General features: G+C 41.6%; 1 protein-coding gene across 4 annotated transcripts in view; it reads right to left on the bottom strand.

The window, feature by feature from the left end:
- Positions 1-26,473, bottom strand: part of ULK2 (unc-51 like autophagy activating kinase 2) — a 66,297-nt gene that overhangs the window by 25,135 nt on the left and 14,689 nt on the right. For all 4 annotated transcript variants that reach the window (XM_060290218.2, XM_030861301.3, XM_060290217.2 and 1 more), the window contains exons 6-14: positions 24,369-24,542; positions 23,442-23,515; positions 21,566-21,667; positions 20,206-20,264; positions 18,903-18,985; positions 17,322-17,369; positions 16,891-16,979; positions 11,038-11,209; positions 2,142-2,202 (exon numbers count right to left, since the gene is read on the bottom strand). In XM_060290218.2, coding sequence (XP_060146201.1) covers positions 2,142-2,202; positions 11,038-11,209; positions 16,891-16,979; positions 17,322-17,369; positions 18,903-18,985; positions 20,206-20,264; positions 21,566-21,667; positions 23,442-23,515; positions 24,369-24,542 — 862 coding nt within the window. The remainder of the gene's footprint in view (positions 1-2,141; positions 2,203-11,037; positions 11,210-16,890; positions 16,980-17,321; positions 17,370-18,902; positions 18,986-20,205; positions 20,265-21,565; positions 21,668-23,441; positions 23,516-24,368; positions 24,543-26,473) is intronic.

The following is a 26,473-nucleotide window of genomic DNA, read 5'->3' as shown; positions in this document are numbered from 1 at the left end:
AAAACTCTAAAGATTTCACATGTAAAAAAACCCCAAAACATATTAGAGCTAGCAAACTCAGCAAAGGTGCAGGATACAAAATCAACACCCACAAATCAGCTGTATTTCCATTTACTAAAAATGAACAATCCCAAAAGGAAATTAAGAAAACAATCTCACCAACAATAGTATCAAAAAGAATAAAATACTGAGGAGTAAGTCTAACCAAGGAGACAAAAGACTTGTATGCTGAAAACTACAAAACACTGCTAAAACAAATTAAAGAAGACATCTCATTTCCATATACTGGATGACTTAGTATTTAAGATGTCAATAGTACTACCCAAAGTGTTTTATATGGATCAGTGCAATCCCTATCAAAATCCCAATGGCGGGGAGGGGGAAGGGTAAGCTGTGACAAAGTGAGAGAGTGGCATGGACATATATACACTACCAAATGTAAAATAGATAGCTAGTGGGAAGCAGCCGCATAGCACAGGGAGATCAGCTCGGTAGTTTGTGACCACCTAGAGGAGTGGGATGGGGAGGGTGGGAGGGAAGGAGACACAAGAGGGAAGAGATATGGGAACACAGGTATATGTATAACTGATTCACTATGTTATAAAGCAGAAACTAACACACCATTGTAAAGCAATTATACTCCAATAAAGATGTTAAAAAAAAAATCCTAATGGCAATTTTTGCATAAATAGAAAAATAAAAAAATCTATCCTAGAATTCATGTGGAATCTGCAAGGACCCTGAATAGTCAAAATAATCTTGGAAAAGAAGAATAAAATTAGAGGTCTCATACTTCTTCTTTTTATTTATTTATTTATTTTTTTGCTGCACCACATGGCTTGTGGGATCTTAGTTCCCCAACCAGGGACTGAACCCAGGCCCACAGCAGTGAAAGCACTGAGTCCTAACCATTGGACCGCCAGGGAATTCCCGGAGGTCTCATACTTTTTTATTTAAAAACATATTTCAGGACTTCTCTGGTGGCGCGGTTGTTAAGAATCTGCCTGTCAATGCAGGGGACACGGGTTCGAGCCCTGGTCCAGGAAGATCCCACATGCTGCAGAGCAACTAAACTCGTGCACCACAACTACTGAGCCTGCACTCTAGAGCTCATGCTCCACAACAAGAGAGGCTACCACAATGAGAAGCCCATGCACTGCAACGAAGAGTAGCCCCTGCTTGCCACAACTAGAGGAAGCCCGCGCGCAGCAAGGAAGACCCAACACAGCCAAAAATAAATAAATTTTTTAAAAAACATATTACAAAGCTACAGTAATCAAAACAGTGTGGCACTGGCATAAAGACAGATCTATAGACCAGTAGAGCAGAACAGAGAGCCCAGAAACAAACACTTGCATACATGGACACATGATTTATGACAAGGGTGCCACCACCACTCAATGGAGAAAGGACAGTCTCTTCAGCAAATGGTGCTGGGAAAACTAGACATCCACATGCAAAAAATGAAACTGGACCCTTATCTTATGCCGTATACAAAAATCAACTAAAAATAGATTAAAGATCTAAATATAACAATATAATATATAACCATATAAAAGTATACGGAGGGACTTCCCTGGTGGCACAGTGGTTAAGAATCCGCCTGCAAATGCAGGGTACATGGGTTCAAGCCCTGGTCTGGGAAGACCCCACATGCCACGGAGCAACTAAGCCCGTGCGCCACAACTACTGAGCCTGTGTTCTAGAGCCCGTGAGCCGCAACTACTAAGCCCGCGTGCCACGACTACTGAAGCCTGTGCGCCTAGAGCCCGTGCTCTGGAACAAGAGAAGCCAGCACAATGAGAAGCCCCCGCTCGACACAACTAAAGAAAGCCGGTGTGCAGCAATGAAGACCCAACACAGCCCCAAATAAATACATAAATAAATAAATGTATATTTAAAAAAATAAGTATATGGAGATCTGTTCCACAACACTGTGGATATACTTAATGCTGTTATTGAACTCAAACTGAAAAATGGTTAAGATGGCAGATTTTATGTCTTTTAACACAATTTAAAAAGTTTTTAAAGAATAGATTGTGAAACAAAGTAAATTTTACATCAAGAACACAGAGTTCTATAATTTACTCACACACACAAAAAATATGAAAAAATGTTTAGTGAAATATATGCAAACATACCCTCCACACACCAAGAACTCATTAGAAGCACGTCTGCCAGCAGTGCCCATCAGCATATCATCTAAAGGGAAAAGAGAAAAATACAGTCAGTTCTGCTATACCACCTGTTTAAAAAATGTATATATATTGTTCCAACATGACTATTAGGAAACAATCTGATCACAGTACGAATTTGCCATTTGCTTATGTCGTGATTTTGCCCATGAGTAACAACAGGTGAGCACGGAACACTGCGCCCAGCTGGATTCACAGGCTGCCAGCATCAGGTCTTTTCAGGGTAAGTGTATTGCAGTGTATACATTTTTCTTCACCTTTTACCATGTGCAAAACCTGTGCTGTTTTTATCATGTTCCTTTTCATGTGCCATGGACAAAGGTTTTGAGTGTTGTGCTCCTAATCCTAATTTGCCCATAAACTCTGTGGTTTTTACTGAACTACTTTGCAGGGTGTGGTGACTTTTAGGAACATGTGTGTCACGTTCTAGTACAGCTGCCTGTATCCGAAGTCTAATTCACTCTAATGCTGGAGCACCCACACTCCTGCATGACACTCTCCTGTGTCTTGCACGGGTAGCTGAACAAGATGTCATGAAACTGGGGCCTCTTGGACACAGATGCCACAGGCCATCTTCATGCTCAGATATCACTCGTCTAAGGGAATAGAGCACAGCTCAGAACACAGGGGCCTGTCGCCTCTACACCCACTAGATCATACTGCCCTGTGTGACCTTTACATGGCTGCAAAGGTATAATTCATACGTGTTGATGTGAAATAGCAGTGTTGACCAAATAATATAAATTTTTAAAAATAAAATAAACTATGGTAACCTCAAAATACTCAAAAAGGAAAAAAATAATCACAAATATCCTTTTGAATGGCCCTACATGGAACTGAGAAACACATTTACTTTGGTCACTACTCTCATGAAGCTTACATTCTAGTAGTGAAAGAAGGTAATAGTACCAGGCAGTGATAAGATGTATAAAAGGAAAATGAATCAGGGTAAGGGGATAAAGAGAGGGGCAAGAAAGGAGTCGATTTTAAAGACAACAGTTTCCTACGGAGGAAACGGGGCAGAGGGGACAGGGTTGGAAGCTGGAGTTCACTAAGAGTTCACCTCTTCATTTTGTAGCTTTGAGTTTGGAATCATACATCATTATGAAACAAAATTAAGTCAAAAGAAAAGAACAAGCCCTAGAAATCAAAAATAAAATGAAGTGATAGAACCTAATCATATATCAACTTGGTAGCATAACCACCAGAGGGGAATGAATGCTTTCTTTCTTTTCTTTTTTAAGTTCTTTATTGAGGATTTTTTGTTTTTGTTTTTGTTTGGGTTGGGTCTCCGTTGCTGTGCGTGGGCTTTCTCTAGTTGCGGCGAGCGGGGGCTACTCTTCGTTGCGGTGCACAGGCTTCTCATTGTGGTGGCTTCTCCTGTCGTGCAGCATGGGCTCTAGGTGCGTGGGCTTCAGTAGTTGTGGCGCACGGGCTTAGTTGCTCCGCGGCATGTGGGATCTTCCTTGACCAGGGATCGAACCAATGTCCCCTGCACTGGCAGGTGGGTTCTTAACCACTGCGCCACCAGGGAAGTCTGGGGATGCTTTCAAGTGACTTTAAACTCAGTAATTTAATTGGGGGGGGGTGCGGGAAACACCCAACTCCAGGCCCCTGGAGTCCTCCTGTTCCACCTGAGGCGAGAGGAAGAATCTGAAACACCTGTGAAGTTCACAGCCCAGAGGCACAGGCTCAACGCAAGGCAGAGCCCCAATCACAGGACTCGCCCACTCCTCACCACCACATCACTAAAGGCCTATTGACAGCAGGTCCTTTCACCCGGTACATCATGTGCGCCTATCAAGAAAGAATTACAGGACTTCCCTGGTGGTGCAGTGGTTAAGAATCCGCCTGCCAACAATGCAGGGGACACAGGTTCGAGCCCTGGTCCGGGAAGATCCCACATGCCACGGAGCAACTAAGCCCGTATGCCACAACTACTGAGCCTGTGCTCTAGAGCTCACGAGCCACAACTACTGAGCCCAAGTGCTGCAACTGCTGAAGCCCCCACGCCTAGGGCCCGTGCTCTGCAACAAGAGAAGCCACCACAATGAGGAGCCCGCGCACTGCAACGAAGAGTAGCCCCCGGTCGCCGCAACCAGAGAAAAGCTCGTGTGCAGCAACGAAGACCCAACGCAGCCAAAAATAAAAAAAAAAAATTTATTTTTTAAAAAAGAATCTTATTTCTTTAAACAACAAAAAAAGAAAGAATTACAAGGCATATCAAAAGGCAAAAAAAAAACAAACACTTTTTTTTTTTTTTGGCGGTACACGGGCCTCTCACTGTTGTGGCCCCTCCCGTTGCGGAGCACAGGCTCTGGACGCGCAGGCTCAGCGGCCATGGCTCACGGGCCCCGCCGCTCCATGGCATGTGGGATCTTCCTGGACCGGGGCACAAACCTGTGTCCCCTGCATTGGCAGGCGGACTCTCAACCACTGCACCACCAGGGAAGCCCCCCAAAAAAACACACTTCGAAGAGACAGAGAAAGCATCAGAACCAGACATGGTGGGGATGTTGGAATTATCAGACAGGGAATTTAAAACAAGTATGATTAATATGCTCAGGGCTCTAATGGGGAAAGCAGACAGCATGCAAGAACAGATGGGCAAGGTAAGCAGAGATGGAAATCCTAAGATCCAAAAAGAAATGCTGGGGATAAACACTGTAACATTAATGAAGAATGTCTTTGGTGTGCTTATTAGTAAACTGGACATGTTTGAGGACAGAATCTCTGAGCAAGAGTATTATTTCAAGAGAACCCTTGAAAACCCCAAAACAAAGAGAACAAAGACTTAAAAAAAAAAAAACCCAAAAAACAGAACAGAATATCCACAGTCTGTGGGACAACTATAAAAGGTGTAACATGTACATAATGGTGATTCCAGAAGGAGAATTAAGAGGAGCAACAGAAGGAAATACTTGAAACAATGACTAAGAATTTCCCCAAATTAATGTCAGACACCAAGCTACAGATCCAGGAAGCTCCGAAAACACCCAGCAGGGTAAATGCCCCAAACAACTACATGTCAGCATGTCATTTTCAAATTACAGAAAATCAAACATACAGAAAATATCCTGAAAGAAGCCAGAGGAAAGGAACACCATACCTACAGAGGAACAAAGATAAGAATTACATAGACTTCTCCTCAGAAACCATGCAAGCAGAAAGAGAGTGGAGGGAAATATTTAAGGTGTTGAGAGAAATAAACCACCAACTTAGAATTCTGTACCCTGCAAAATTATCCTCCAAAATGAAGGAGAAATAAAGACTCTCAGACAAATAAAAATTGAGGGGATTTGTTGCCAGTAGATCTGCCTTGCAAGAAGTTCTTTAGAGAGAAGGCAAATAATATGGATCAGAAAACTGAATCTACATAAAGAAAGGAAGAACACTGAAGAAGGAAGAAGTGAAGGTAAAATAAAAACTTTTATTTTTATTATTATTTTTTAATTGGAGTAAAATTGCTTTACAATGTTGTTAAGTTTCTGCTGTACAATGAAATGAATCAGCTATATGTAGACATGTATCCCCTCCCTCTTGGACCTCCCTCCCACCCCGCCACATCCCACCCGTCTAGGTCATCACAGAGCACCGAGCTGATCTCCCTGTGCTATACAGCAGGTTCCCACTAGCTATCTATTTTACACGATAGTGTATTTATGTCAAACCTAAGCTCCCAATTTGTCCTAGCTTCCCCTTCCCCACCGTGTCCACATGTCCATCCTCTATGTCTACGTCTCTATTCCTGCCCTGGAACTAGGTTCATATGTATCATTTTTCTAGATTCCACATATATGCGTTAATATACGATATTTGTTTTTCTCTTTCTGGCTTAGTTCACTCTGTATGACAGACTCTAGGTCCATCCACATCTCTACAAATGACCCAATTTCATTCCTTTTTATGGCTGAGTAATATTGCACTGTATATACGTACCACATCTTCTTTATCCACTCACCTATCATTGGACATTTATGTTGTTTCCATGTCCTGGCTATTGTAAATAGTGCTACAATGAACACTGGGGTACATGTGTCCTTTTGAATTATGGTTTTCTCAGGGTACATGCCCAGTAGTAGGGTTGCTGGGTCATATGATAGTTCTATTTTTAGTTTTTTAAGGAACCTCCATACTGTTCTCCATAGTGGCTGTATCAATTTACATTCCCACCAGCAGTGCAAAAGGGTTCCCTTTTCTCCACACCCTCTCCAGCATTTATTGTTTGTAGATTTTTTGATGATGGCCATTCTGACTGGTGTGAGGTGATACCTCGTTGTAGTTTTGATTTGCGTTTCTCTAATAATTAGTGATGGTGAGCATCTTTTCACGTGCCTCTTGGCCAACTGTATGTCTTCTTTGGTGAAATGTCTGTTTAGGTCTTCTGCCTGTATTTTAATTGGGTTGTTTGTTTTTTTGATATTGAGCTCCATGAGCTGTTTACAGGTAACAATTTGTTCAAAATAACAACAGCAACAATGTACTCAGCTATGTATGCTTCCCTATATATCTTATGTGTACATATACATACATACTTATGTAGCTTATATATAAGTGAAATTAATGACAGCAGTGATACAAGGGATGGGAGGAAGGAATTAGGATTATTTCGTTATTGATATTATAAGATACCCACACTATTTATGAATGGTATAGCATATTTGAAAGTGGGCTCGGATTAGTTACACATGTATATTGCAAATCTAGAGCAACCACTAAAAAAATTAAAAAGAGGTATAATTGATATGCTAAGACCGGAAAGAAAACAGAACCATAATAAATGCTCAATTAAAACCACAAAAGGTAGAAAAAGAGTGGAAGACAAATACAAGAACAAAGATCAAGGACAACAACAGAAAACAGTAATGAATATGGTAGATACTAATCCAGGTACAGCAATAATCACTTTTAACATCAGTGGTCTAAATGCACAATTAAAAGACAGAAATTTCAAAGAAGATACACAGATGGCCAACAGGCACATGAAAAGATGCTCAACATCGCTTATTATTAAAGAAACGCAAATCAAAACCGCAATGAGGTACACCACCTCACACCAGTCTGAACGGCTACCATCAAAAAGTCTACAAATAATAAATGCTGGAGAGGGTGTGGAGAAAAGGGAACCCTCCTACCCTGTTGGTGGGAATGTAAATTGGTGCAGCCACTATGGAGAACAGTATGGAGGTTCCTCAAAAAACTAAAAATAGAGATGCCATATGATCCAGCAATCCTACTCCTGGGGATATATCTGGAGAAAACTCTAATTCAAAAAGATAACATGCACCCGTATGTTCATAGCAGCACTATTCACAATGGCCAAGACATGGAAACAACCTGAAGGTCCATCAACAGATGAATGAATAAAGAAGATGTGGTACATATACACAATGGAAATTACTCATAAAAAAGAATGAAAAATGACATTTGCAGCTTCATGGCTGGATCTAGAGATTATCATACTAAGTGAAGTAAGTCAGACAGAGAAAGACAAATACCATATATCACTTACATGCGGAATCTAAAAAAATGATACAAATGAACTTATGTACAAAACAGAAATAGACTCACAGACATAGAAAACAAACTTATGGTTAGCAAAGGGGATAAGGAGGGATAAATTAGGAGTTTGGGATTAACATATACACACTACTGGTATATAAAACAGATAACCAACAAGAACCTATACTGTATAGCACAGAGAACTATACTCAATATCTTGTAATAACCTATAACGGAAAATAATCTGAAAGAGAATACATATATACATATATGTATAACTGAATCACTTTGCTGTACACTTGAAAATAACACAACATTGTAAATTAACTATACTTCAATTTTTAAAAAAGTAGGAGAGGGGGAGGGGGAGCTGTACAGATGAGCCACGAGTCCCACCCACAATGCAGGAGCTGCAGTCCCCTTCAACAACAAAAAAAAAAACCAGTGGCTTCCAGGGGTTAGGTGGGGAGAAATAAGTAAGTAGACCACAGAGGATTTTTAAGGCAGTGAAAATGCTCTGTATAATAACAATGGTGGAAACAAGTCATTATACATTCGTCCAAACCACAGAATGTACACCACCAAGAGTGAACTCTAAAGTAAACTGTGGGCGTTAGGTGATTACGATGTGTCAATGTCGGTTCATCGTTGGTGACAAATGTACCACTCTGGTGACTGATGATGACAATGGGGGAAGCTATGAAATAAGGGGTACATAAGGGTATATGGGAAATCTCTGTACCTTTCTCTCAATTTTGTTGTATAACCTAAAACCGCCCTAAAGAATTAAATCTTAGCGAGCTCCCTGATGGACTAGTGCTTAGGATTCCAAGCTTTCACTACCGTAGCCCAGGTTCAGTCCCTGGTTGGGGAAATGAGATCCCGCAAGCTGTGTGCCGTGACCAAAAAGGAAAAATTAAATCTTTTAAAAAACTATCTTGGGCTTCCCTCGTGGCGCAGTGGTTGGGAGTTTGCCTGCCGATGCAGGGGACACGGGTTCGTGCCCTGGTCCGGGAAGATCCCACGTGCCGCGGAGCGGCTGGGCCCGTGAGCCATGGCTGCTGAGCCTGCGCGTCCGGAGCCCGTGCTCCACGGTGGGAGAGGCTACAGCAGTGAGAGCCCCGCGTACCGCAAAACAAACAAACAAACAAACAAAAACTATCTTATACATATGATATACTTCACAATAACAAATTTTTACTAATTACATGGCAGGGTGTGGTCAACCATAACAAATGCTGTGGACACATCAAAAAGATGAGGACTGAGAAATGACCCCTGGGATTTGGCAGCATGAAAAGACCTCGACAGGAGCAGTTTTGGAAAAAAAGAAATGTTTTTAAGACAACATTTATACAACTACAAAAAAAACCAAAGGTAACTTGAATAAAACAAAAGGTGCGAATGTCCCTTACATAGAAAAGTATAAACATGCATCAAAACACACTAAAGAAATCTAAGTGGAGGAACAAACACACAAACATTCTTGAGTAGACAATTCTCTAGGTCCCTGAATAGGTCTTAGAGAATCAATACAATGCTGATCAAAATCCCCAGATGGTTTTTTGTAGGAGTTTCAAGTTGAAATTAAACTATATGGGGGAGGAAAGGGGGCTGAGAATAGCCTGGTGACTCCACAGAATTCTAGGAGTCTCCCCACCGTCACCTTCCACCCCATCTACGCACACACACTGCAACAAATCCTTTATATACGCCTGATATGACAAGTCTGGAACTGCATATCCGTGTAGAAAGGACAGAATATTCAATAACTAATGCTAGGGTAATTGATAGAGCCCTTATTCCACCTACACAAATTAATTCCAGGTAAAGTTAAATATGAAAAAAAACGATGGAAATCTTTAGAAGGCACCATGATAACATTGGGGCAGCATGACAGAGGTGTTAGTGGCTACAACTTGCTTATACCAATGTTTTATAGAGTTGAAGTTGTACATATCTAGAGCATCCACCTGGAAGAAATTCTGGCACAAGGACATTTGTTATAACACATTTTGAACAGTAAAAAGATAGAAATGTTCCAAGTCATAATCAGTAGGGAAATAGATAAACTATGGTTTAGTTGTACTATAAATATCATATATTAAAATGAACTAGATACACACCTAGATACAGATCTAGATACACAGCAAAAATATGAAAAAGCAAACTACAGAAAACAATAGTCTATATAACATTTACTTGAAACTAAAATCATAAAAATACTATATCTTCTTTATGGATACAGGGGCATATTAGAATTACAAATCAAGAGGAAGAATATATCTCTGGCAAGAGAAGAATGATGCAAGTACTCTGGCTATACCTACAGCATTTTATACCTTTAAAAAGACATCTAAAACAGGTATGTCAAAATGCTGACATAAATAAAATTAGCACGGTGGATGATTTGAGTATCTGCCGCGTTATTTTGTTAGAAATATTTCACAATTTAAAAAGTTTTAATTACCTTTTTAGTGAAATAAAACCACCACACAGGATGACTTTTAAAGGCAGCTGCCAGCTCTCAGCACACGATCAGGGCCCGCCGCTTGCCTTATGTGCCGCGTGTGTTTCCCCTGCCCCAGCCAATCAGCCCCGAAGCATGTTTGGTCTAGGGCCACAGCCTTCACAACAGCCAGCGCAGGGGTGAATGTAAGCAGCTACTAAATACGTATTTGACAAACAGCTAGAGACCTCTTGATACAAACGTCTCCAACTTTCTTCATGTGCACACAGTCAACTGGGTACTATTCACTTGTTGAAAGTAATTGAATTTCCAAACCATGTTTCCCTCTTTTTTCATGGTTTTGTCTAACTTCTCTTTTTGTGGGCTTTCTGCTGCCCTTCACTGTTCCACAGAACCCTGACTGTATTCAGTCAGCTTGGATTCTGCTTCCTTTATACAAATTCTTCCTGTAAATTTATGAGGCTCATTCCTGAACTCAGGCCAGTAGCTCCTGAAGCACCATCCAGACTGTTTTTAAGACCCTTTGACTCTCAGGCTTTTTCCAGAAGAGGTCTTCCTTTAATTCCTTTCCTTAAATTTAATTTCTCTCATTATGTTGGCTTCTCTATTCCTTTCTGTTTGGATACAAACAGAATTTGAGATCATTTCCTACAAAGTTTTCATCTACCTTCAGAATCCAAGGTTACTGTCTTATAGAAGATGACTGAGCAGATTACAGGAAGGTAGGTAGATAGTTCTCGGGATTCCATCAACTAAATAAAATGTCCATTTGAAAAGGTGTCCTACACAAGACAGCGTGATATAAAGGTTAAAAAATGCTAGTCTAGTAAATTCAGAAATATAATGTGTACAAGCAGAAAAGATTCTCACATGAGTGGTCTGACGAGGTGTTGTGTGGAACCAAAACAAAGTCATCCGTGTCACAAGAAGAGTTCTTGCTACTAGTACTGGCGGAATCTTTGGACACCTGGAGGGAGCTGGGAGGACCCAACGGTGGGGAGGGTAAGCTTTCTTCCTGAATATGCTGCACATCTGGAAGGGACTAAAATTAACAACATAAAATTAAAAGTGGCCTCATAATAAAATGCAAGTCAGAATAGCCATCAGACTAAGGAATATTTTTTTCATGAAAGTGGCATAGAGTTCAATTCCATTTAAGATTAAAAAAAATCTCTTTGGAAAATCTTTCCCTTAGAAAAGCAGTTTAAAGTGTCTTTCCATAATGACTTCTAAAATGTTTTCTAAAAATGATACTTAAAAATACATCATACCAAAACAACAACAACAGCAAAAACCCCATCATACCAGTTATCACACGTACAAGCTGCCTCTCCTGAAATGGGTGAGGGGAGTTTTTATCATCTCCGCATCCCCGTTTCAGCGCACGGCCTAGCAAAGCAGATACTCAATACCTGTTTACTTCATGACTAAAACAAAACGTCCAGGGACTTTAAATTAATGACATCCTGCACACACAAAGTTTTAAATCTCCAATGAAGAAAACATTATAAAAGGGAAAGCGAGAGACCCATGTTCACAGTAAGGATAAGGGCATTAAGCACAGAGATTATTTACACTTCCAGAAGGAGAGATTTAGAAAACCTTACAGGCGTGGGCGTGTTCCTTTTGTGTTCTTTTTTGGCAAGGGAAGGAGTTGATTTGTGGGAGACAGGACAGGAAGGGAAGAAAAGCATATAAAGATATTTAAAGATACGTGGGCGTAAGTAGCTACAGACCTCTTGACACTTGCCCACTTCAAGGACACTAGTGACAACTCTAACTGAATGTCTTCATCATACAATAGTTTCCTAAAACAATGAACTTCGTAGTTTGTTGTGTTACGTCCCCATTACCATGTTTAACCTTTGTTTCTATTTAAGAAAAAGGAAAATACTACATAATATGCTCTTTCAACCCCAGGGTTAGACTGCTACTGCTCCTGTGAATGTCACTGAGCAATGAAATCAGTCTCAGATCTCCTTATCACTTCTGTGTGTGTGTGTGTGTGTGTGTGTGTGTGTGTGTGTTTGACATACACATGATATAAATTCTCCTTATCACCTTCTGAAGAGCACTTACGCTTCAAGGTTATAAAGAGAGGAAGATCTAGGACTAACATTACAGAGCACCTACCATGGGCTATAGGCACTGTTAAGAGCTTTCCATGTATTATCTAACTTCAGCCCTGTTCTGAAATCCATTTCATACATAAATAAACAAAACTCAGAAGATTAGGAAATCTGCCAACTGAAGAGCGGTTGAGCTGGGCTGGATTCCAAGTATCTAACTCCATGATTTCTTTCCAGTGCCATTTCTTTCCAGGCAGGAACTCTCTCAATTTCCTCCTTTGCTATTTATAAAATCACCTTCATCCACAACCACTTGGGTGGAAGAGATGCTTCTTGCATTCAAAGCTAATCTCTCCACTAATTCTCCCCACCTCCTCAAGGACCCAGATCACTCCCCTCTGCTCCTGACACTTTCACCCTCTCCCTTTATTCTGGCTTTTTTCCCCTCTGCACACAAACATGTTGAATTTTTCCACATCTCAAATCAATCAGCCCTCTCAATTACCATCTTCTCTCCCTTCTTCACTTAACAATGTTTCTTGAAACTTCAGTCTTCACTGACCCCAATTCCTCACCCCCTGTGTGTCGCCTAACCCACCATAATCCACTTCCTGCTTTCAACCCTCCACCAAAACCGCCTTTATTAAGCCTACCGGGGACCCCTGTGGCTGCATTCTCCGGAGGCTCCTCTATGCCTTAAGTGACCTGACTCTGCGACTCCGATACTGTGGGCCGCTCTCCTCCTGACCCACCGCCTCCATTCAGTGACCCTACTCTCTTGCTTTCCCCACTGCTTCTTAGTCTCCTTTGCCCCTTGACAGAGAGGAGTGGCTTGCGGGATTCCCCAGGGCCACCCCGGGCCTCCACTCGGCGCACTTCGTAGCCTCACCTGGGGTCACTCTCACCTTCCCGCCTCAGCTACCACTGCCAGAGTGACGACTGCAGCCCTGCCTCTCCCAGGCTGCCCCCGCGTCTGCACCGCCAGCGCGTCGCCTCTGTGCTCCCTCGCTGAGTGGCTCCATCAAAGTCCACCCACTTGGGTCCCATCAAGATCATCCTCTTCCTTAGGTCCCAAGTTCAAGCAATCGCCAAGCGCCACAAACTCTTCACCTTGCACTTCCTGGCCCCTCGTCTTCCCCTTTCCTACTTCTGACTAACTTCAGGCCCTCATTCTCAATAAAAACAAAGCAAGACCAAAACCAAACCAAAAAATCTGCAATGGTCACAGGTTGTTCTCTTTGATCTAGTAGAGAGGATTCTCTTCTTGTCTCCGATCCAATCCTCCACCTGCTTACAGAGGAATTTATTTGCTAAAACACAGTGGATCAGATGACGCCTCCACTTAAGATCTCTCAAATGGCTCACCACAAAAAGTCTGGCCTCCTCTGCTCGGTGCCCAAATTCTGCCAAGACACAGCCTCTCCCTACCCTTCTGGCTCTGCTTTCCCCTCAGCACATAACCAATGCTCTCTGCACCCTACAGACTGAATCGTCAGAGAAGCCTGTCCAACCAGAGCTTCCTGCAACGATGGGAGAGTTCTGTTCTATCCAGCATGGTGGCCACCAGCTACATGTGGCTATGAGCACTTGAAATGTGGCCAGGGAAACTAACGAGCTGAACTTATACTTCACTTAATTCTAATAAACATTATGGCCAAGGACGGCTACAGATTCCTTCAGCGGGTCACCATTCCACAGGGATTCCTCTGCTTACAACACCACTCTTCTACAAATTCACCGTGCTTACTCTTCCTTCCAAACTCAACTCAAGGGCTTCCCTGGTGGCGCAGTGGTTGAGAATCTGCCTGCCAGTGCAGGGGACACGGGTTCAAGCCCTGGTCCAGGAAGATCCCACATGCCGCGGAGCAACTAAGCCCGTGCACCACAACTACTGAGCCCGTGCTCTAGAATCTGCGAGCCACAACTACTGAGCCCATGTGCCACAACTACTGAAGCCCGCCCACCTAGAGCCCGTGCTCCACAACAAGAGAAGCCACTGCAATGAGAAGCCCGCGCACCACAACGAAGAGTAGCCCCCGCTCGCTGCAACTAGAGAAAGCCTGCGTGCAGCAACGAAGACCCAACGCAGCCGAAAATAAATAAATAAAAAAACAAAATACAAAAACAAAAAATTCAGCTCAGTGCCTCTCCTGAGCATCTGTGCTGGCTTCTTAGTCTGATTTCATGCCCCTCATCCACACTCCCACAGGCAGTAAAGGCGTGTATACATATGCTTCTATAGCGATGCTTTACCTGCCTCTTCTCCACACAATTAAACTAAAAGCTCCTCAGTGAAGGGACCTGGTCATATCTTCCACTGGTATCAACCAAAACTTCACAGAAAGTAGGCATTTAATAAATGTGACTAAAGCAATAGATATTCAAGAGATATTATCTAAGTAGCATTTAGCCTATACCCAGTATCCTAACTAAAAGAGTGATTTGAGCTTTTTGTTACAGAGTTTTTGTTTTTCACCTTTCAAAGATTTCTCTGGAATGAAGTAGCAGCTGGATATTTGTGTGAGAACACAAACAGTAGCGGCTGGATATTTGTGTGAGAACGTAAAAAAGAGAATGTTACGTGGGCATGCCTGCATGCATCCACCCTCAGTACAAGAGTCTGCTGCAGCCCTAGGAAGGAAGGCAGTGCCTATAGGAAGTCCTCTCACTTTTGCAGACTGTTGAAAGCAAGGCCTAACAAATCATCCCATTTTCTAATCTCACTAACTGGAAATTACATTACATTACATTACATTATATTATTCCTGCTCTCCTCTTATTTCCAGATTTCCTTGTTATTTTCACTTCAAGCATTAGCTTGTCATAAAGGCCTTCTAAAAAAGGTTTTTCCACCAAAGTTCTGAGCATCTAAGTATGTCTCCCCTACCCCGCCCCTCGCCCCTCCTCCTGCGAGCACCTGTTCCACTCTTCCCAGCGGCCCAAGACACGCTGCTGTCTTGCGCTCCCTTTCAAAGCATCCCCATCCAACAAAAGCCCAGCACACTCTGTCCAGTCAAAGCACTTCCCAGCTGCGTCCCTCCTGGCGGCCCCTCTCTTTCTCCTCCCTTGGGGTCCTACCATCCCCCAGGCTTTCCCACACTCAGCTTCTCCCCTGCTGTCCTTCTCCAGCACCATCTCTGCTTTTCACACCGCGTGTCACCTTGTATCACATATGTGCTCCATCATGGTAGCTACAGTTATCAAGCACTCACTACATACTACCACCCACTCCCCTTCAACCAGAGGTTAACCAGGCCTCTGTAACCTACGTTACAGACAAGGAAGCTCAGCTCAGCCTGGGAACTGACCTGCCCTGTAGGATATAGTGAGCAAGCAGCAGGGCCAGCGCTGAGGCTGGTCCTGCCCGGCTCCAAACAGAGCCTTCGGTCTTTCCCTGCAGTTCCTCTGCATTTCTCCCCAGTCGCTCCAAATCCAGTGTTTTCCTATATTCCAGACTGAAACTGGAAATACACACCACTTTTTTCCCCTCTTAGTTTTTTTAAATTCATGGGAATGTAATGTAAGTCTTATTAGTCTATCTGGTCTGAGCCTGCAGGGCTGTGCAGAAGGGCTTCCTGCCAGCTTTAGGGCTCATCCGTTCGCAACAGGCTGCCGCAGCATCTGCTTTCACTGTGGGGTACTGGGTTTCCCTGGAAAGTAAGAATAACTGCACCTGCCACTTCCTGAGTATTACTGTGTGCCAGGCACTGGAGCAGGTGCTTTTGCTCATTTATCCTTAAAAAACTCTATGAAGTGGGTAAATTATACTCACTTTACTTATGAGAAACAGGCTCAGAGACACCGAGTCACCTGTCATAGGTAATATGGCAAGTCAGGGATGTGGACGCTCCCAAGCCCCAGACTCTTAAGCCTCAAGCTGCTAATCACCCAACCAGCTCCCTCTGCAATTCCCCGACCCTTCTGCCAGCAGAATTCAAGAAATGCACGTCTGCCAGGCCAGTCTGGAAAATACCTGCAGTGGCTGACACAACGGCCCCTGGACCTTGGCTTGTGAAAAGTCTCAAGGTCACAGCCCTCTCAGGCAGCAAGAGAGATGTGGGGGAAAGTCCAGAAAAGCACAGAAGTCGGAAAGGCAAGACCTGGGAGAGCAGAGCAGAAGGAAGGAATGACCAGAAGTGGCCGTAAGTTCTCAGGATCAGGAAGAAGCACTGAGACTGCAGGGAAGATGGCCATGGGGTGCACGGCTCGGGCAGCCCTGGGGAGGGAAGAGGCTGCAGTGGAGCCGGCTCACAGGGCCAGTCACCATGACTACGGGGCCTAAGGCAGTGAAGTCCGCTCAGAGGGCACTCGTCCACCACTGCAAGTTCTATGTACGATAACTGTCCAGACCGGTGTTTATGACATTCATGAAACAAATGCGAACTACCTATCTACATGTCACAGTGACATCTTTCCCCACCTCACTGGTCACGAAAGGGTGAGAGTACTGCGTCCACCAGTCAGAGGGGAGTGTGCACAGCCAGATAAGGCAGAGTCCAGACCGAGGGCCTCAACAATAGCACTCTTTGCCCAGGCCTCAGCTGCGCTAGGAAACTCCACACATAAAGAGAATACCCACGCCGTATCTGCAGGCTCTGTGAGCAGATGCAATAACACAGGCTCTAACGTTACCTTTAATACAACCAGGACTTACAGGTGGAGAGGCGAAGCGACAGGATGGAGAGCTGCTACAGGGACCTTCAGAGGCAGAGCCGGCGTACACGGGCACCGGGACCGGGCAGGCTGGGGGAGAAACACCGACGAATGGAGTGCGATTACACGAGCTGTCCACTAGCAAACCTGTCACAACTACTACAGCTTTGTGTTGGCCAAAAATTTACATTCACCTACTTATTACAACTCCCATGGGTGAAACCAAAAATGCAGTAATTACTAAACTCTTTCAATTTGGACTTGGAAGGAAAAACAGAATTGTAATTAAATAAACACAACTACAAATATTTAAGAAAAGCTCAATGAAATCTTGAGAAGCACATAAAAAATTAATTTTATAATACCAAATACTAATTTTTCCTTAAGCTTGCATTCACTCTTTAAGTAGAAATGTAAAAAGTGGGTACTCACATTTTTTTACTGGAACTTGCTCAAGAAAAGGATGGCTAAAAAATGCTTCTATAATGAAAATGAGAATGCAACCATTAAACTGATGTTGATTTTTGCAGATAGGTTAACCTCATCAATGTAGTCAACATAATATCCTTGAGATCATACATAATTATTATTAACTTCTTTACATAGACTCCATTTCCTTTAAATGTAAAAGCACGTTACTTTATAAATCATCCATAAAACCCATCAAATTATAAGTAATTCTTAATGAATGAAAATTTTAAAATAATGGTGTGAATTCTCAGAGTGTCCATTACCAGCACAGCACCCCTGAGGCGACTAAAGCAGATGTGTCCTCTAGTGTGTGCTGTCCTCAAACAGACAAGGGCACGGAGAACTGTGACCAGGCCCTCGCTCATCGCTCTGTGAACTATGGCTCTTACCTGTCCTAATGGGAAATCTTAGACAGCTGATTTGTATAATAAACTCTACTCTCCTGTCCCAGAAGAAATATTCCTACAGCTGGTTTCACATTTTTAAAAAAGCTATTAATTTGATTTTTAGTTTCTTCAGCTATTCACCAAGGATAAAACCTACACAGTAAGCCTGCTAATTAGATAAAGATAAATAAGTAAGTGAGTACATGGCAGTTCATTAATTTACTCTTTCCCTGTATGTATAATTGCGTTATTTCTTTAAAACCTCACGAAGACCATCTCATTCTTCATTAAGTCTCCAAATTGTATGTTACTAAATAGCACAGAGCAGACAAGGAGAATGGCACAGCCCAGCACGGAGGTTCTCCAGGTAATACACAATCAGGAATGAGCTGAAGTCAGGTTTAGTCTAAACTACCTCCCACTCGGAAGCACTCGGTTCACTGTCCCCGTAAATGTTCTCAGTAGACAGTAGCTCTAATAGTTTCTGTATGGCGGAAAGATGAAATACTCTAAACATATCTTTTCTTAAAGTGTGGTAAAAATTGGAATTAAACTTTAGTCATGTAGTTTGGTAAATATTTTTATCTTTCCGAGGGAGAAATTAAACTGAGATTGCTCTGTGACCATGAGAAACATCGGCCAATAGTGAAACGACAAATAGGATAATAGCTTCTAAATTATTGATTATATTAACTATTTATATACCTTCCATACATTTACAAAATATGTGAAAGAAAAAAGACAAAGAGATAGAAAGAAAAGTAAAACTGATTTTCATTTTCTTCTGAAACATCTGTAGTGTCTTTTAAAAAAACCTTTTCATGTGGTTGCCAAGGTGGGTAGGGGCGTAGGGATGGAGTGGGAGTTTGGGATTAGCAGATGCAAGCTAGTATATATAGGATGGATGAACAACAAGGTCCTACTGTATAGCACAGGGAACTATATTCAACAACCTGTGATAAACCATAATGGAAAAGAATATGAAAAGAATGTATACATATGTGTAACTGAATCACTTTGCTGTATACCAGAAACTAACACAACATTGTAAATCAACCATACTTCAATAAAAAATAAATTAAAAAAAAACTTTTTTGAATACACAAAAATAAAATTAGAAACTAGCATACATACAAAATTTGAAAATATTACTTACCAAAGTCCATTCTATCTTTTTGGTTTCTCTGAAGCAAACCCAAAAGGAGATTAGCCAAATAAGGTGATGTTTCTCTGGGAATGCTGGGGGGGGGAAAGGAAAAAAAAAACCACCTAAGTGGTGAGTTTATATATTAACTACACGACTTTCGCCTTCATTACAATAAATGAAAATGTATATACAGTTTCACAAACACTACATTTTATACCAAGAGAACCATGGTAGACCTTCATTCCTTAAAGGAAAAAACAAACAAACAAACAAACACTAAGCAACTGCCTTTGAAAAACAGCATCAATTTGGGAAGATTCTTGCATCGTGCTTCTTATTGCTGTTTTTGGAATATCTGCAAGAACACAGCACTTCACAAGCACAGACCATCTTGAGTTTTAACACAATGTCGACCTAGCACTAACGGTTGCTACAGAGTTCTCTGTTAGACAAACAGCCACCTCCAATTCCATCTGCAAAAGGGCAGAGCTTAAATAAATACAAGTGAGACATAACACAGCTTCCTGAAATCCAATAAAAAAGGACAAGGCAATTAAAAAAAAAAGTGAGTAATAGGAATATGTAATTCACAGAATAAAAACTACAAAAGGATGTTAAACAAATAGCGAGCCAACCTCACTAGTAAAGAGAATAATGCAAGTTAAATGAAGAGCTAATTGGCCCTGCTTGGGAGGCATCAGACTGGTAACAACCCCTGCTGGTAGAACGCAGGAAAGGAGCGCAATGCTTGTTCAGCAGTGCAAACAGGGCCAGCCGAGCTGGAGAGAGTGTCTCTAAGCCCAACAATTCCATTTCTAGGAGTCCATCCTAAAGGAATGCACAAATGTGTGTATACATGCACGCACGCACACACATACACAATCTCTCCTCAGTAAAGCCTGTTTGTAGTATCCAAAAAAATGAAAACAGGGATCTGATTAAACAAAATACGTTACATCTAACTTGGGGACTCTAGCTATTTTAGAGCTAGCTATTTTCTAGGGGAAAGCCTAGCTATTTTCTACTTTATGCACACCTATTCTGTTTGCATCTCCCTCCCCTCAAAGAACACATATAACTTCTGTAGGTTTTTCTTTTAAATAAACTTAACATTTTTAAAAAGAAAGAAAATGATACAGCACACAGGCACCTACGATACACTAGTAATTTTCTAATTTCCTGTTAAAATGAAAGCTCTCCTTACTGTTAATTGAAAAAAGATTCAATAACGGAAAAACATAAAACACATAGAATTCAAATAGATAACACTGCACCGACAAATGGTAAAACCCAGTGTAATCAAAACACATACCTAGGCGTTAAGTTTCTGTTTTTCTCATAAAGCATCCGTAGGTCTTGAGGACTATTAGCCTGTTTTTAAAAAAAAAAAAAAAAAAAGGGAAGAAAAAGGTTTAATTTCCTAAACAATTAAGGGCAAAAATTCCAAATCATATGATCAAAGCTCACATTCTGCTATAGAACAGAGACTCTGAACCTGAAAGCCATGGAATGCTGAAGGAGCCATAGATGGGCACCAGGAACTTAAAAAACTTCTGAAATTGTACGTGAATTCTGCGCATCTGGGCATAATAATGTACCTTTTCTGAGGTCAGATTCTCAGAAAGGCCTGAAAATCACTACTCTGGAGGTTACATGGCCTACCCACAGGTGTATTTTTACTGTGTAAGATCAGGGTGTATTTTACCTCTGAGGGATTCAAGGAAGAGAACTCAGATGACTGCTACTCTTCTGCCATAGTAACGCGCAGCACCCTCATAATAAGCGCTGCTGAATTAGTGAAGCTGTCTCTATGCCCAAACTAGGTTGGGAAATTAAGTGTTCAACCTGGCTGTGTCACCGACTTTTAAAAACCATGTTGGGCAAATAATTTCACTCTGTTCCAGTTTTCAGATTCAAAACTCCTCTTTGTAACTGGGCAGTATGAACTCAAGAGGAATCATTGTGATTATACCCTAGGAGGCCTCTTTTTGGCAGGATGTTAAGGGAGAGGAAGACCTACTCAAAGTAACTTCCATAAAGCCTAAATAATTACCTCTCACCCAGCAGTGACAGGAATAGAGAGCTGGGGACAGTTTCCAGTGATCTTCCCAGACCTGCCCTAGCCCTCACGTGGATTCCAGGACCCCAAAACAAGGCTAAGCAGGAAGCGCTGACATCACTGTTCACACCTATTTCCCACCAGGTTGTTAGCTAAGCTGCACCAGCTTTTATGAGCCTGGGGAACCTAAGCGGCCCCAGGCCCAGTCCAACTACTAGGGAAGGCAGATAAAAAAGGAAAAAGCGAAAGATGTTCTGGCTCACTACAGCAGTTTTGCCTGTTAACAAAATCAAAATAAGTCACAGAGGAAACAGAAACACTGCTTTCAAAGTACAGGTGACCCTTGAACACCATGGGTTTGAACTGTGCAGGAACCTTTTTTCGATACATACTACAGTACTACACGATCTGCAGTTGGCTGAACCCACGGATGCAGAACGGCAAGTACAAGGGGCCGACTGTAAAGTTACAGCACATTTTCCACTGCAAGGGGTCAGCACCCCTAACTCCTACATCGTTCAAGGGTCAACTGTATTCCCCATTTTATAAGTCAAAGGCAACTGCAAAATGAGAAGATCCCCAAACTGAGCACATCCAAAAAAAGTCAAGGTACCTGAAAAGGTGGTTTTCCAACAAGGCACTGATATATCACTGTCCCTATGCTCCACAGGTCGGCCTTGGCATCATAATGTTGAGACATAATAACCTCAGGAGCCTGGGGATAAAACAATTCAAGAGACATGCATTAGGTCATTTACATAATTAATATGTATGGATTAATTAGCTGGAAAAGGTCATACTCCTAACAAAACCACAAAAATAAAAACAACACACTGTGATATTGCCCTAATCAAATGATACTGCAATGAATACAGAACCACATTCTTACATTGAGGCTTACTGGTAAATCTCAGAAACAACGGCGCATGAAAAGCAGCAAGTTGCAGAAACAAACATTTCTATATAATATTATGGACACATAAACTACAAAAAGAGTATTAAAATAATAATAAAGAAAAATATACCCCAATTACAGGATAGAGGTTACTTCTGGGGTAGGAGAGTGGGAAATGGAAAAAGGAAGGCTACGGAGGGCACATGAACCGTTTCTGAAATACTTTATTTGTTTCTAAAAAAAAGATCAAAGCAAACATGACAAAATGTTAACTTTGTTAAATACGGATGGTAGGTACACAAGTGTTTGCTATATTATTCCTGTCATTTGAAAACTTTTAAAATAATGGAAAATCTGTTATGCAAAATACAATAATGAAAACTATCTTGGGACTTCCCTGGCAGTCCAGTGGTTAACACTCCGCACTTCCAATGCAGGGGGCGTGAGTTCAATCCCTGGTCGGGGAACTAAGATCTCACATGTTGCTCAGAGCAGCCAAAAAAATAAAATTTTTTTTTCTCTGCTGCTTTGTCACAGCTATTTTCCCACCCTCTCATTAGATGTTGCTTTTTAAAAATACCATCAATCAAGGCAAGCATAGCATTAAATAGGAATGTCAAATACACTTAAAAGATAGTGAAATTTTATTTTCCAGGCATAACATTTTTATTTATTGTCCTTAATAAATTTCTTATTGAGCCACCTCCCTTTAATAATCAGCCCAAGCACTGTCTATCCTCAAGGTTATTAGCTCAAGGCTGAACTACTTTCACACTCAAGAAGTGCAAAATAGTATTTAATTATATTAAATTATAACATTTACTAAATAAGCAGTAAGATTATGATCAGGAAAAAGTAAGTCTAATACAAAAAATTTTTTTTGCACTTTGATTACTAGTTCCCTTAGCTCGAAGTGGTTTTACATTAGAAGAAACCCTAATTGAACATAAAACCATTTTAAATTAAAACTGAAATAGGTACATTTATTTACTTCACAGGATTCTGAAGTTCCAGAATTAAGGAACTTCCAGGCTTAACACCTCACATTAGTTCAGAAGTTTCACAGCTTCACCCTATTAGACCTGACAGTAACCACAGGAGAGGATAAAGAGGAAAACTAAGATTTTTTCAGCTGTTAAGTGTGACACTGATGGAAAACACTTCTACAATATAGGGATACTGTCTAAAGAGACAACATGCAGAAGATGACTACACCCTACAGCTGAAGAGGTACGTGCCCCAAAAGGTTTATTTTTAAGTATTCCTAAAATTATACATTATGTATAGCATGACCATATTTCATCAACTTTTGTTTTCAATTTAATCTAACAGGAGATTTCTACGATAATAACTAACTAATCATGTTAAAAAATAAATGCCAATGGGCAAAGATGACAGACTTTCACAGTCCGCTATACTAAAGTGAAAGACGTCTGCATTATATCATTATCAGTAATAGAATTAACATTTGTAATATAATAAAAACTCAGACTATATATAAAATCACATCTTACTTGGAAACAAGTATTATACTTAAATTCCAATGCTTATGCTGCTGTGCTGTAAACACACAAGGATGCAAACACTCACTCACCATGTACATTGGAGACCCACACAGCGTTGCAGCCATCATGTTACTATGTAGGTAACGAGCAAAACCAAAATCCGCTATTTCACAAAATAAAAAGGAGAAAATCAAATGATATCTTTGCTCAGTTAACACAGATCATATGATTCTTTAAAGATATAGGAGGGTACAAAAGAACTGTGAGAAATTAAAGCTTACTGAATAAGACTGTCCACCAAAGAGAGCTACCTCACTTTCAACAAGTTAGGAAACAGTAGTCATCACCAACTGCACAAGTCACTGCTCTGTTAGTTTTGTAACCAAGAAGGAAGTGCCACACTTCGCAAGAGAAAATGCTAATTATAACACATGATCCATTAATACAGCTCTCATCCAATATCAATACCAGTATAGAACTGGAGCTGTTTTTGTCCTCCTCCAGATACCCGATGTAACCCATAAAATATCAGAGATTTCTTAAAATACTGCTAAATAATCATTTTTCCACCAACGAAGAGAAAAACTTTTAAAAAAATCTAGCATTATAAACTGCTTCAAATAATCCTGAGAGTGCTAAAAAAACTTCCAAGTAAGAAGCCTGAACTAAACGATCTCTCAGGTCCCTCACGTTAAAATCCAACAAGCTGTAAAGAATCAGGGTTATTAATTTGCTGCCAGCAACCATGATACATTAGCTTCCCTGTGATAAGGAGAAGCAGGATTTCCTGCTGGGAGTCGCACTCAGAGCTCCTAGCATGGGGTCTTTGGCCCCGTCTAGTGCCTGCTGCCAATAATGTAAAGGGTTCCCATATCCAAATGTACCTCACTGAACTCAATAAAAATGTTAAAAGTGCCTCAACAAAGTCCATCATTCTAACAAAGCTGAACTAAAATTATCTAAAAATACCAAGTCCCAAAAACGTTCTTTGCATGAGACAATACAGAGCCAGGTACCTATTTTGATGCGAATACCACTGACAGTGGCCTTCCTACGATTGGCATAGGACAGCAGGATGTTCTGGGGCTTGAGATCCCTGTGGATGATCCCCTTGGTGTGCAGGATCCGCATGGCGGCTGCAATCTGATGCAGAAAGACTCTGATGGTGTCTTCACTGAGAGTGCCTTTAGCTGGGAGAAAAGGCGCTCCATCAACATTCAAGTATCATCTGCACATTCTGAGGAGAACACTGAGGGAGTACGGAACTGGGATTCGCATTTTCTCACTGTTTTTACTTTAACAATTTAAGTCTGTGAAGAGAGAGCGGATATCTCAAAATTTTTAATCAATCTGTTGTCAAGAGAACTGATTTACACTTGCATCTTTCATTTTCACTGGTGTTCCTCTTTGGCTTTCCTCTCGCATTTTTACTGGGAAGAATGAGCATAACAAGAGGTGCTCAACAAATGTGAGTCTCCTCCACAAGCCAAAAATAAGGCCCCTTCATGTCAAATACCTGGAATAAATGTCCACATTTAATTCCAACCATTACCTGAGCACGAATTAAAAACAGGTGAACTGCTTGGATGGCGAGACTTGGGCATCCCTTCCACGTGGGCCTGCCGGGGTTGGTGGCCCTACACCTGTCTCCTCCCATCTCCCTGTTGCCAACACACCGCCTCACTGCAGCATCTCTCCTAACTAAAGACACCCGTAAGAAGCCATGTCTTCGGTACTACGAAGAGGTGGTAGGAATGATCTGAGGGTAGTCACTGTTCAGCAAACAGCAGTGTTTCTACGCGCACACTGGAGCACGTAATGGAACAGAGCTTGGTTTGGAGTCAGGTTGCCTTTGTTCAAATCCCAGCTCCTCCACTTACTGCGTGACCCTGGAAGATGACCCCTCTGTGCCCATCCTCATCTATAAAAAGCTGAAAATAGACTAACCACACGGGGCTGTTGTAACAATCAAGCAAGACAGCATATTTAGTAATAGAGACTTTAGAAAAAGGTCTGGCACATAAGTACTCAAATGTGGGCAGTACACAAATATATACTTCAAGACAGTGATTCTAAAAGTCATTCCTTGAATCTACATTAGGGATTTAATATCCATGGCCCCATTTTAAAGCCTTTGTGAACATACTTCCTGCCCATACAACTCTAGAATATGCTCTTTATAACCTTTCCATATGCACTTAAGATTAAGAAAGAAATAACATTAACACTCAGAACAAGTGAAATATTACTTTAAAAATCATTTTAGGGGCTTCCCTGGTGGCACAGTGGTTGAGAATCTGCCTGCCAATGCAGGGGACACAGGTTCAAGCCCTGGTCTGGGAAGATCCCACATGCCTCGGAGCAACTAGGCCTGTGAGCCACAACTACTGAGCCTGCGCGTCTGGAGCTTCTGCTCCGCAACAAGAGAGGCCGCGACAGTGAGGGGCCCGCGCACCGCGATGAAGAGTGGCCCCCGCTCACCGCAACTAGAGAAAGCCCACGCACAGAAACAAAGACCCAACACGGCCAAAAATTAATTAATTAATTAATTAATTATTTTTTAAAAATCATTTTAATGACACATTAAGTGACAGTTTATGTCCTTAACATCTTCAAATAAACTAAATCCCCCTGGTTTAAAAATTACCAAATTGGCCTTCCCTGGTGGTGCAGTGGTTAAGAATCCACCTGCCAATGCAGGGGACACGGGTTCGAGCCCTGGTCCAGAAAGATCCCACATGCCATGGAGCAACTAAGCCCGTGCGCCACAACTACTGTGCCTGTGCTCTAGAGCCCATGAGCCACAACTACTGAGCCCGCACACCTAGAGCCCGTGCTCCCAACAAGAGAAGCCACAGCAATGAGAAGCCCGTGCACCGCAACAAAGAGTAGCCCCCGCTCACCGCAACTAGAGAAAGCCCGCGCGCAACAATGAATAAAAGACTCAACACAGCCAAAAATAAATAAATAAATGTACTTTAAAAAAAATTATCTAATACTTTTTTCTGTGAGGGTAGTTCTTAACCTATCTACTTTTTAAAATTCTTTGGAGTTCTTTTCCTGATGCTATTAAAAAATAAAAATCCAAATACGCTAAAACATATGAAAAGTGAAATCTTCC

This window comes from Globicephala melas, chromosome 20, assembly GCF_963455315.2.
Source record: "Globicephala melas chromosome 20, mGloMel1.2, whole genome shotgun sequence".
NCBI classification, from domain to species: Eukaryota; Metazoa; Chordata; class Mammalia; order Artiodactyla; family Delphinidae; genus Globicephala; species Globicephala melas.
The sequence above is the reverse complement of the archived record's forward strand: the minus strand, read 5'-3'. Positions and strand labels throughout refer to the sequence as shown.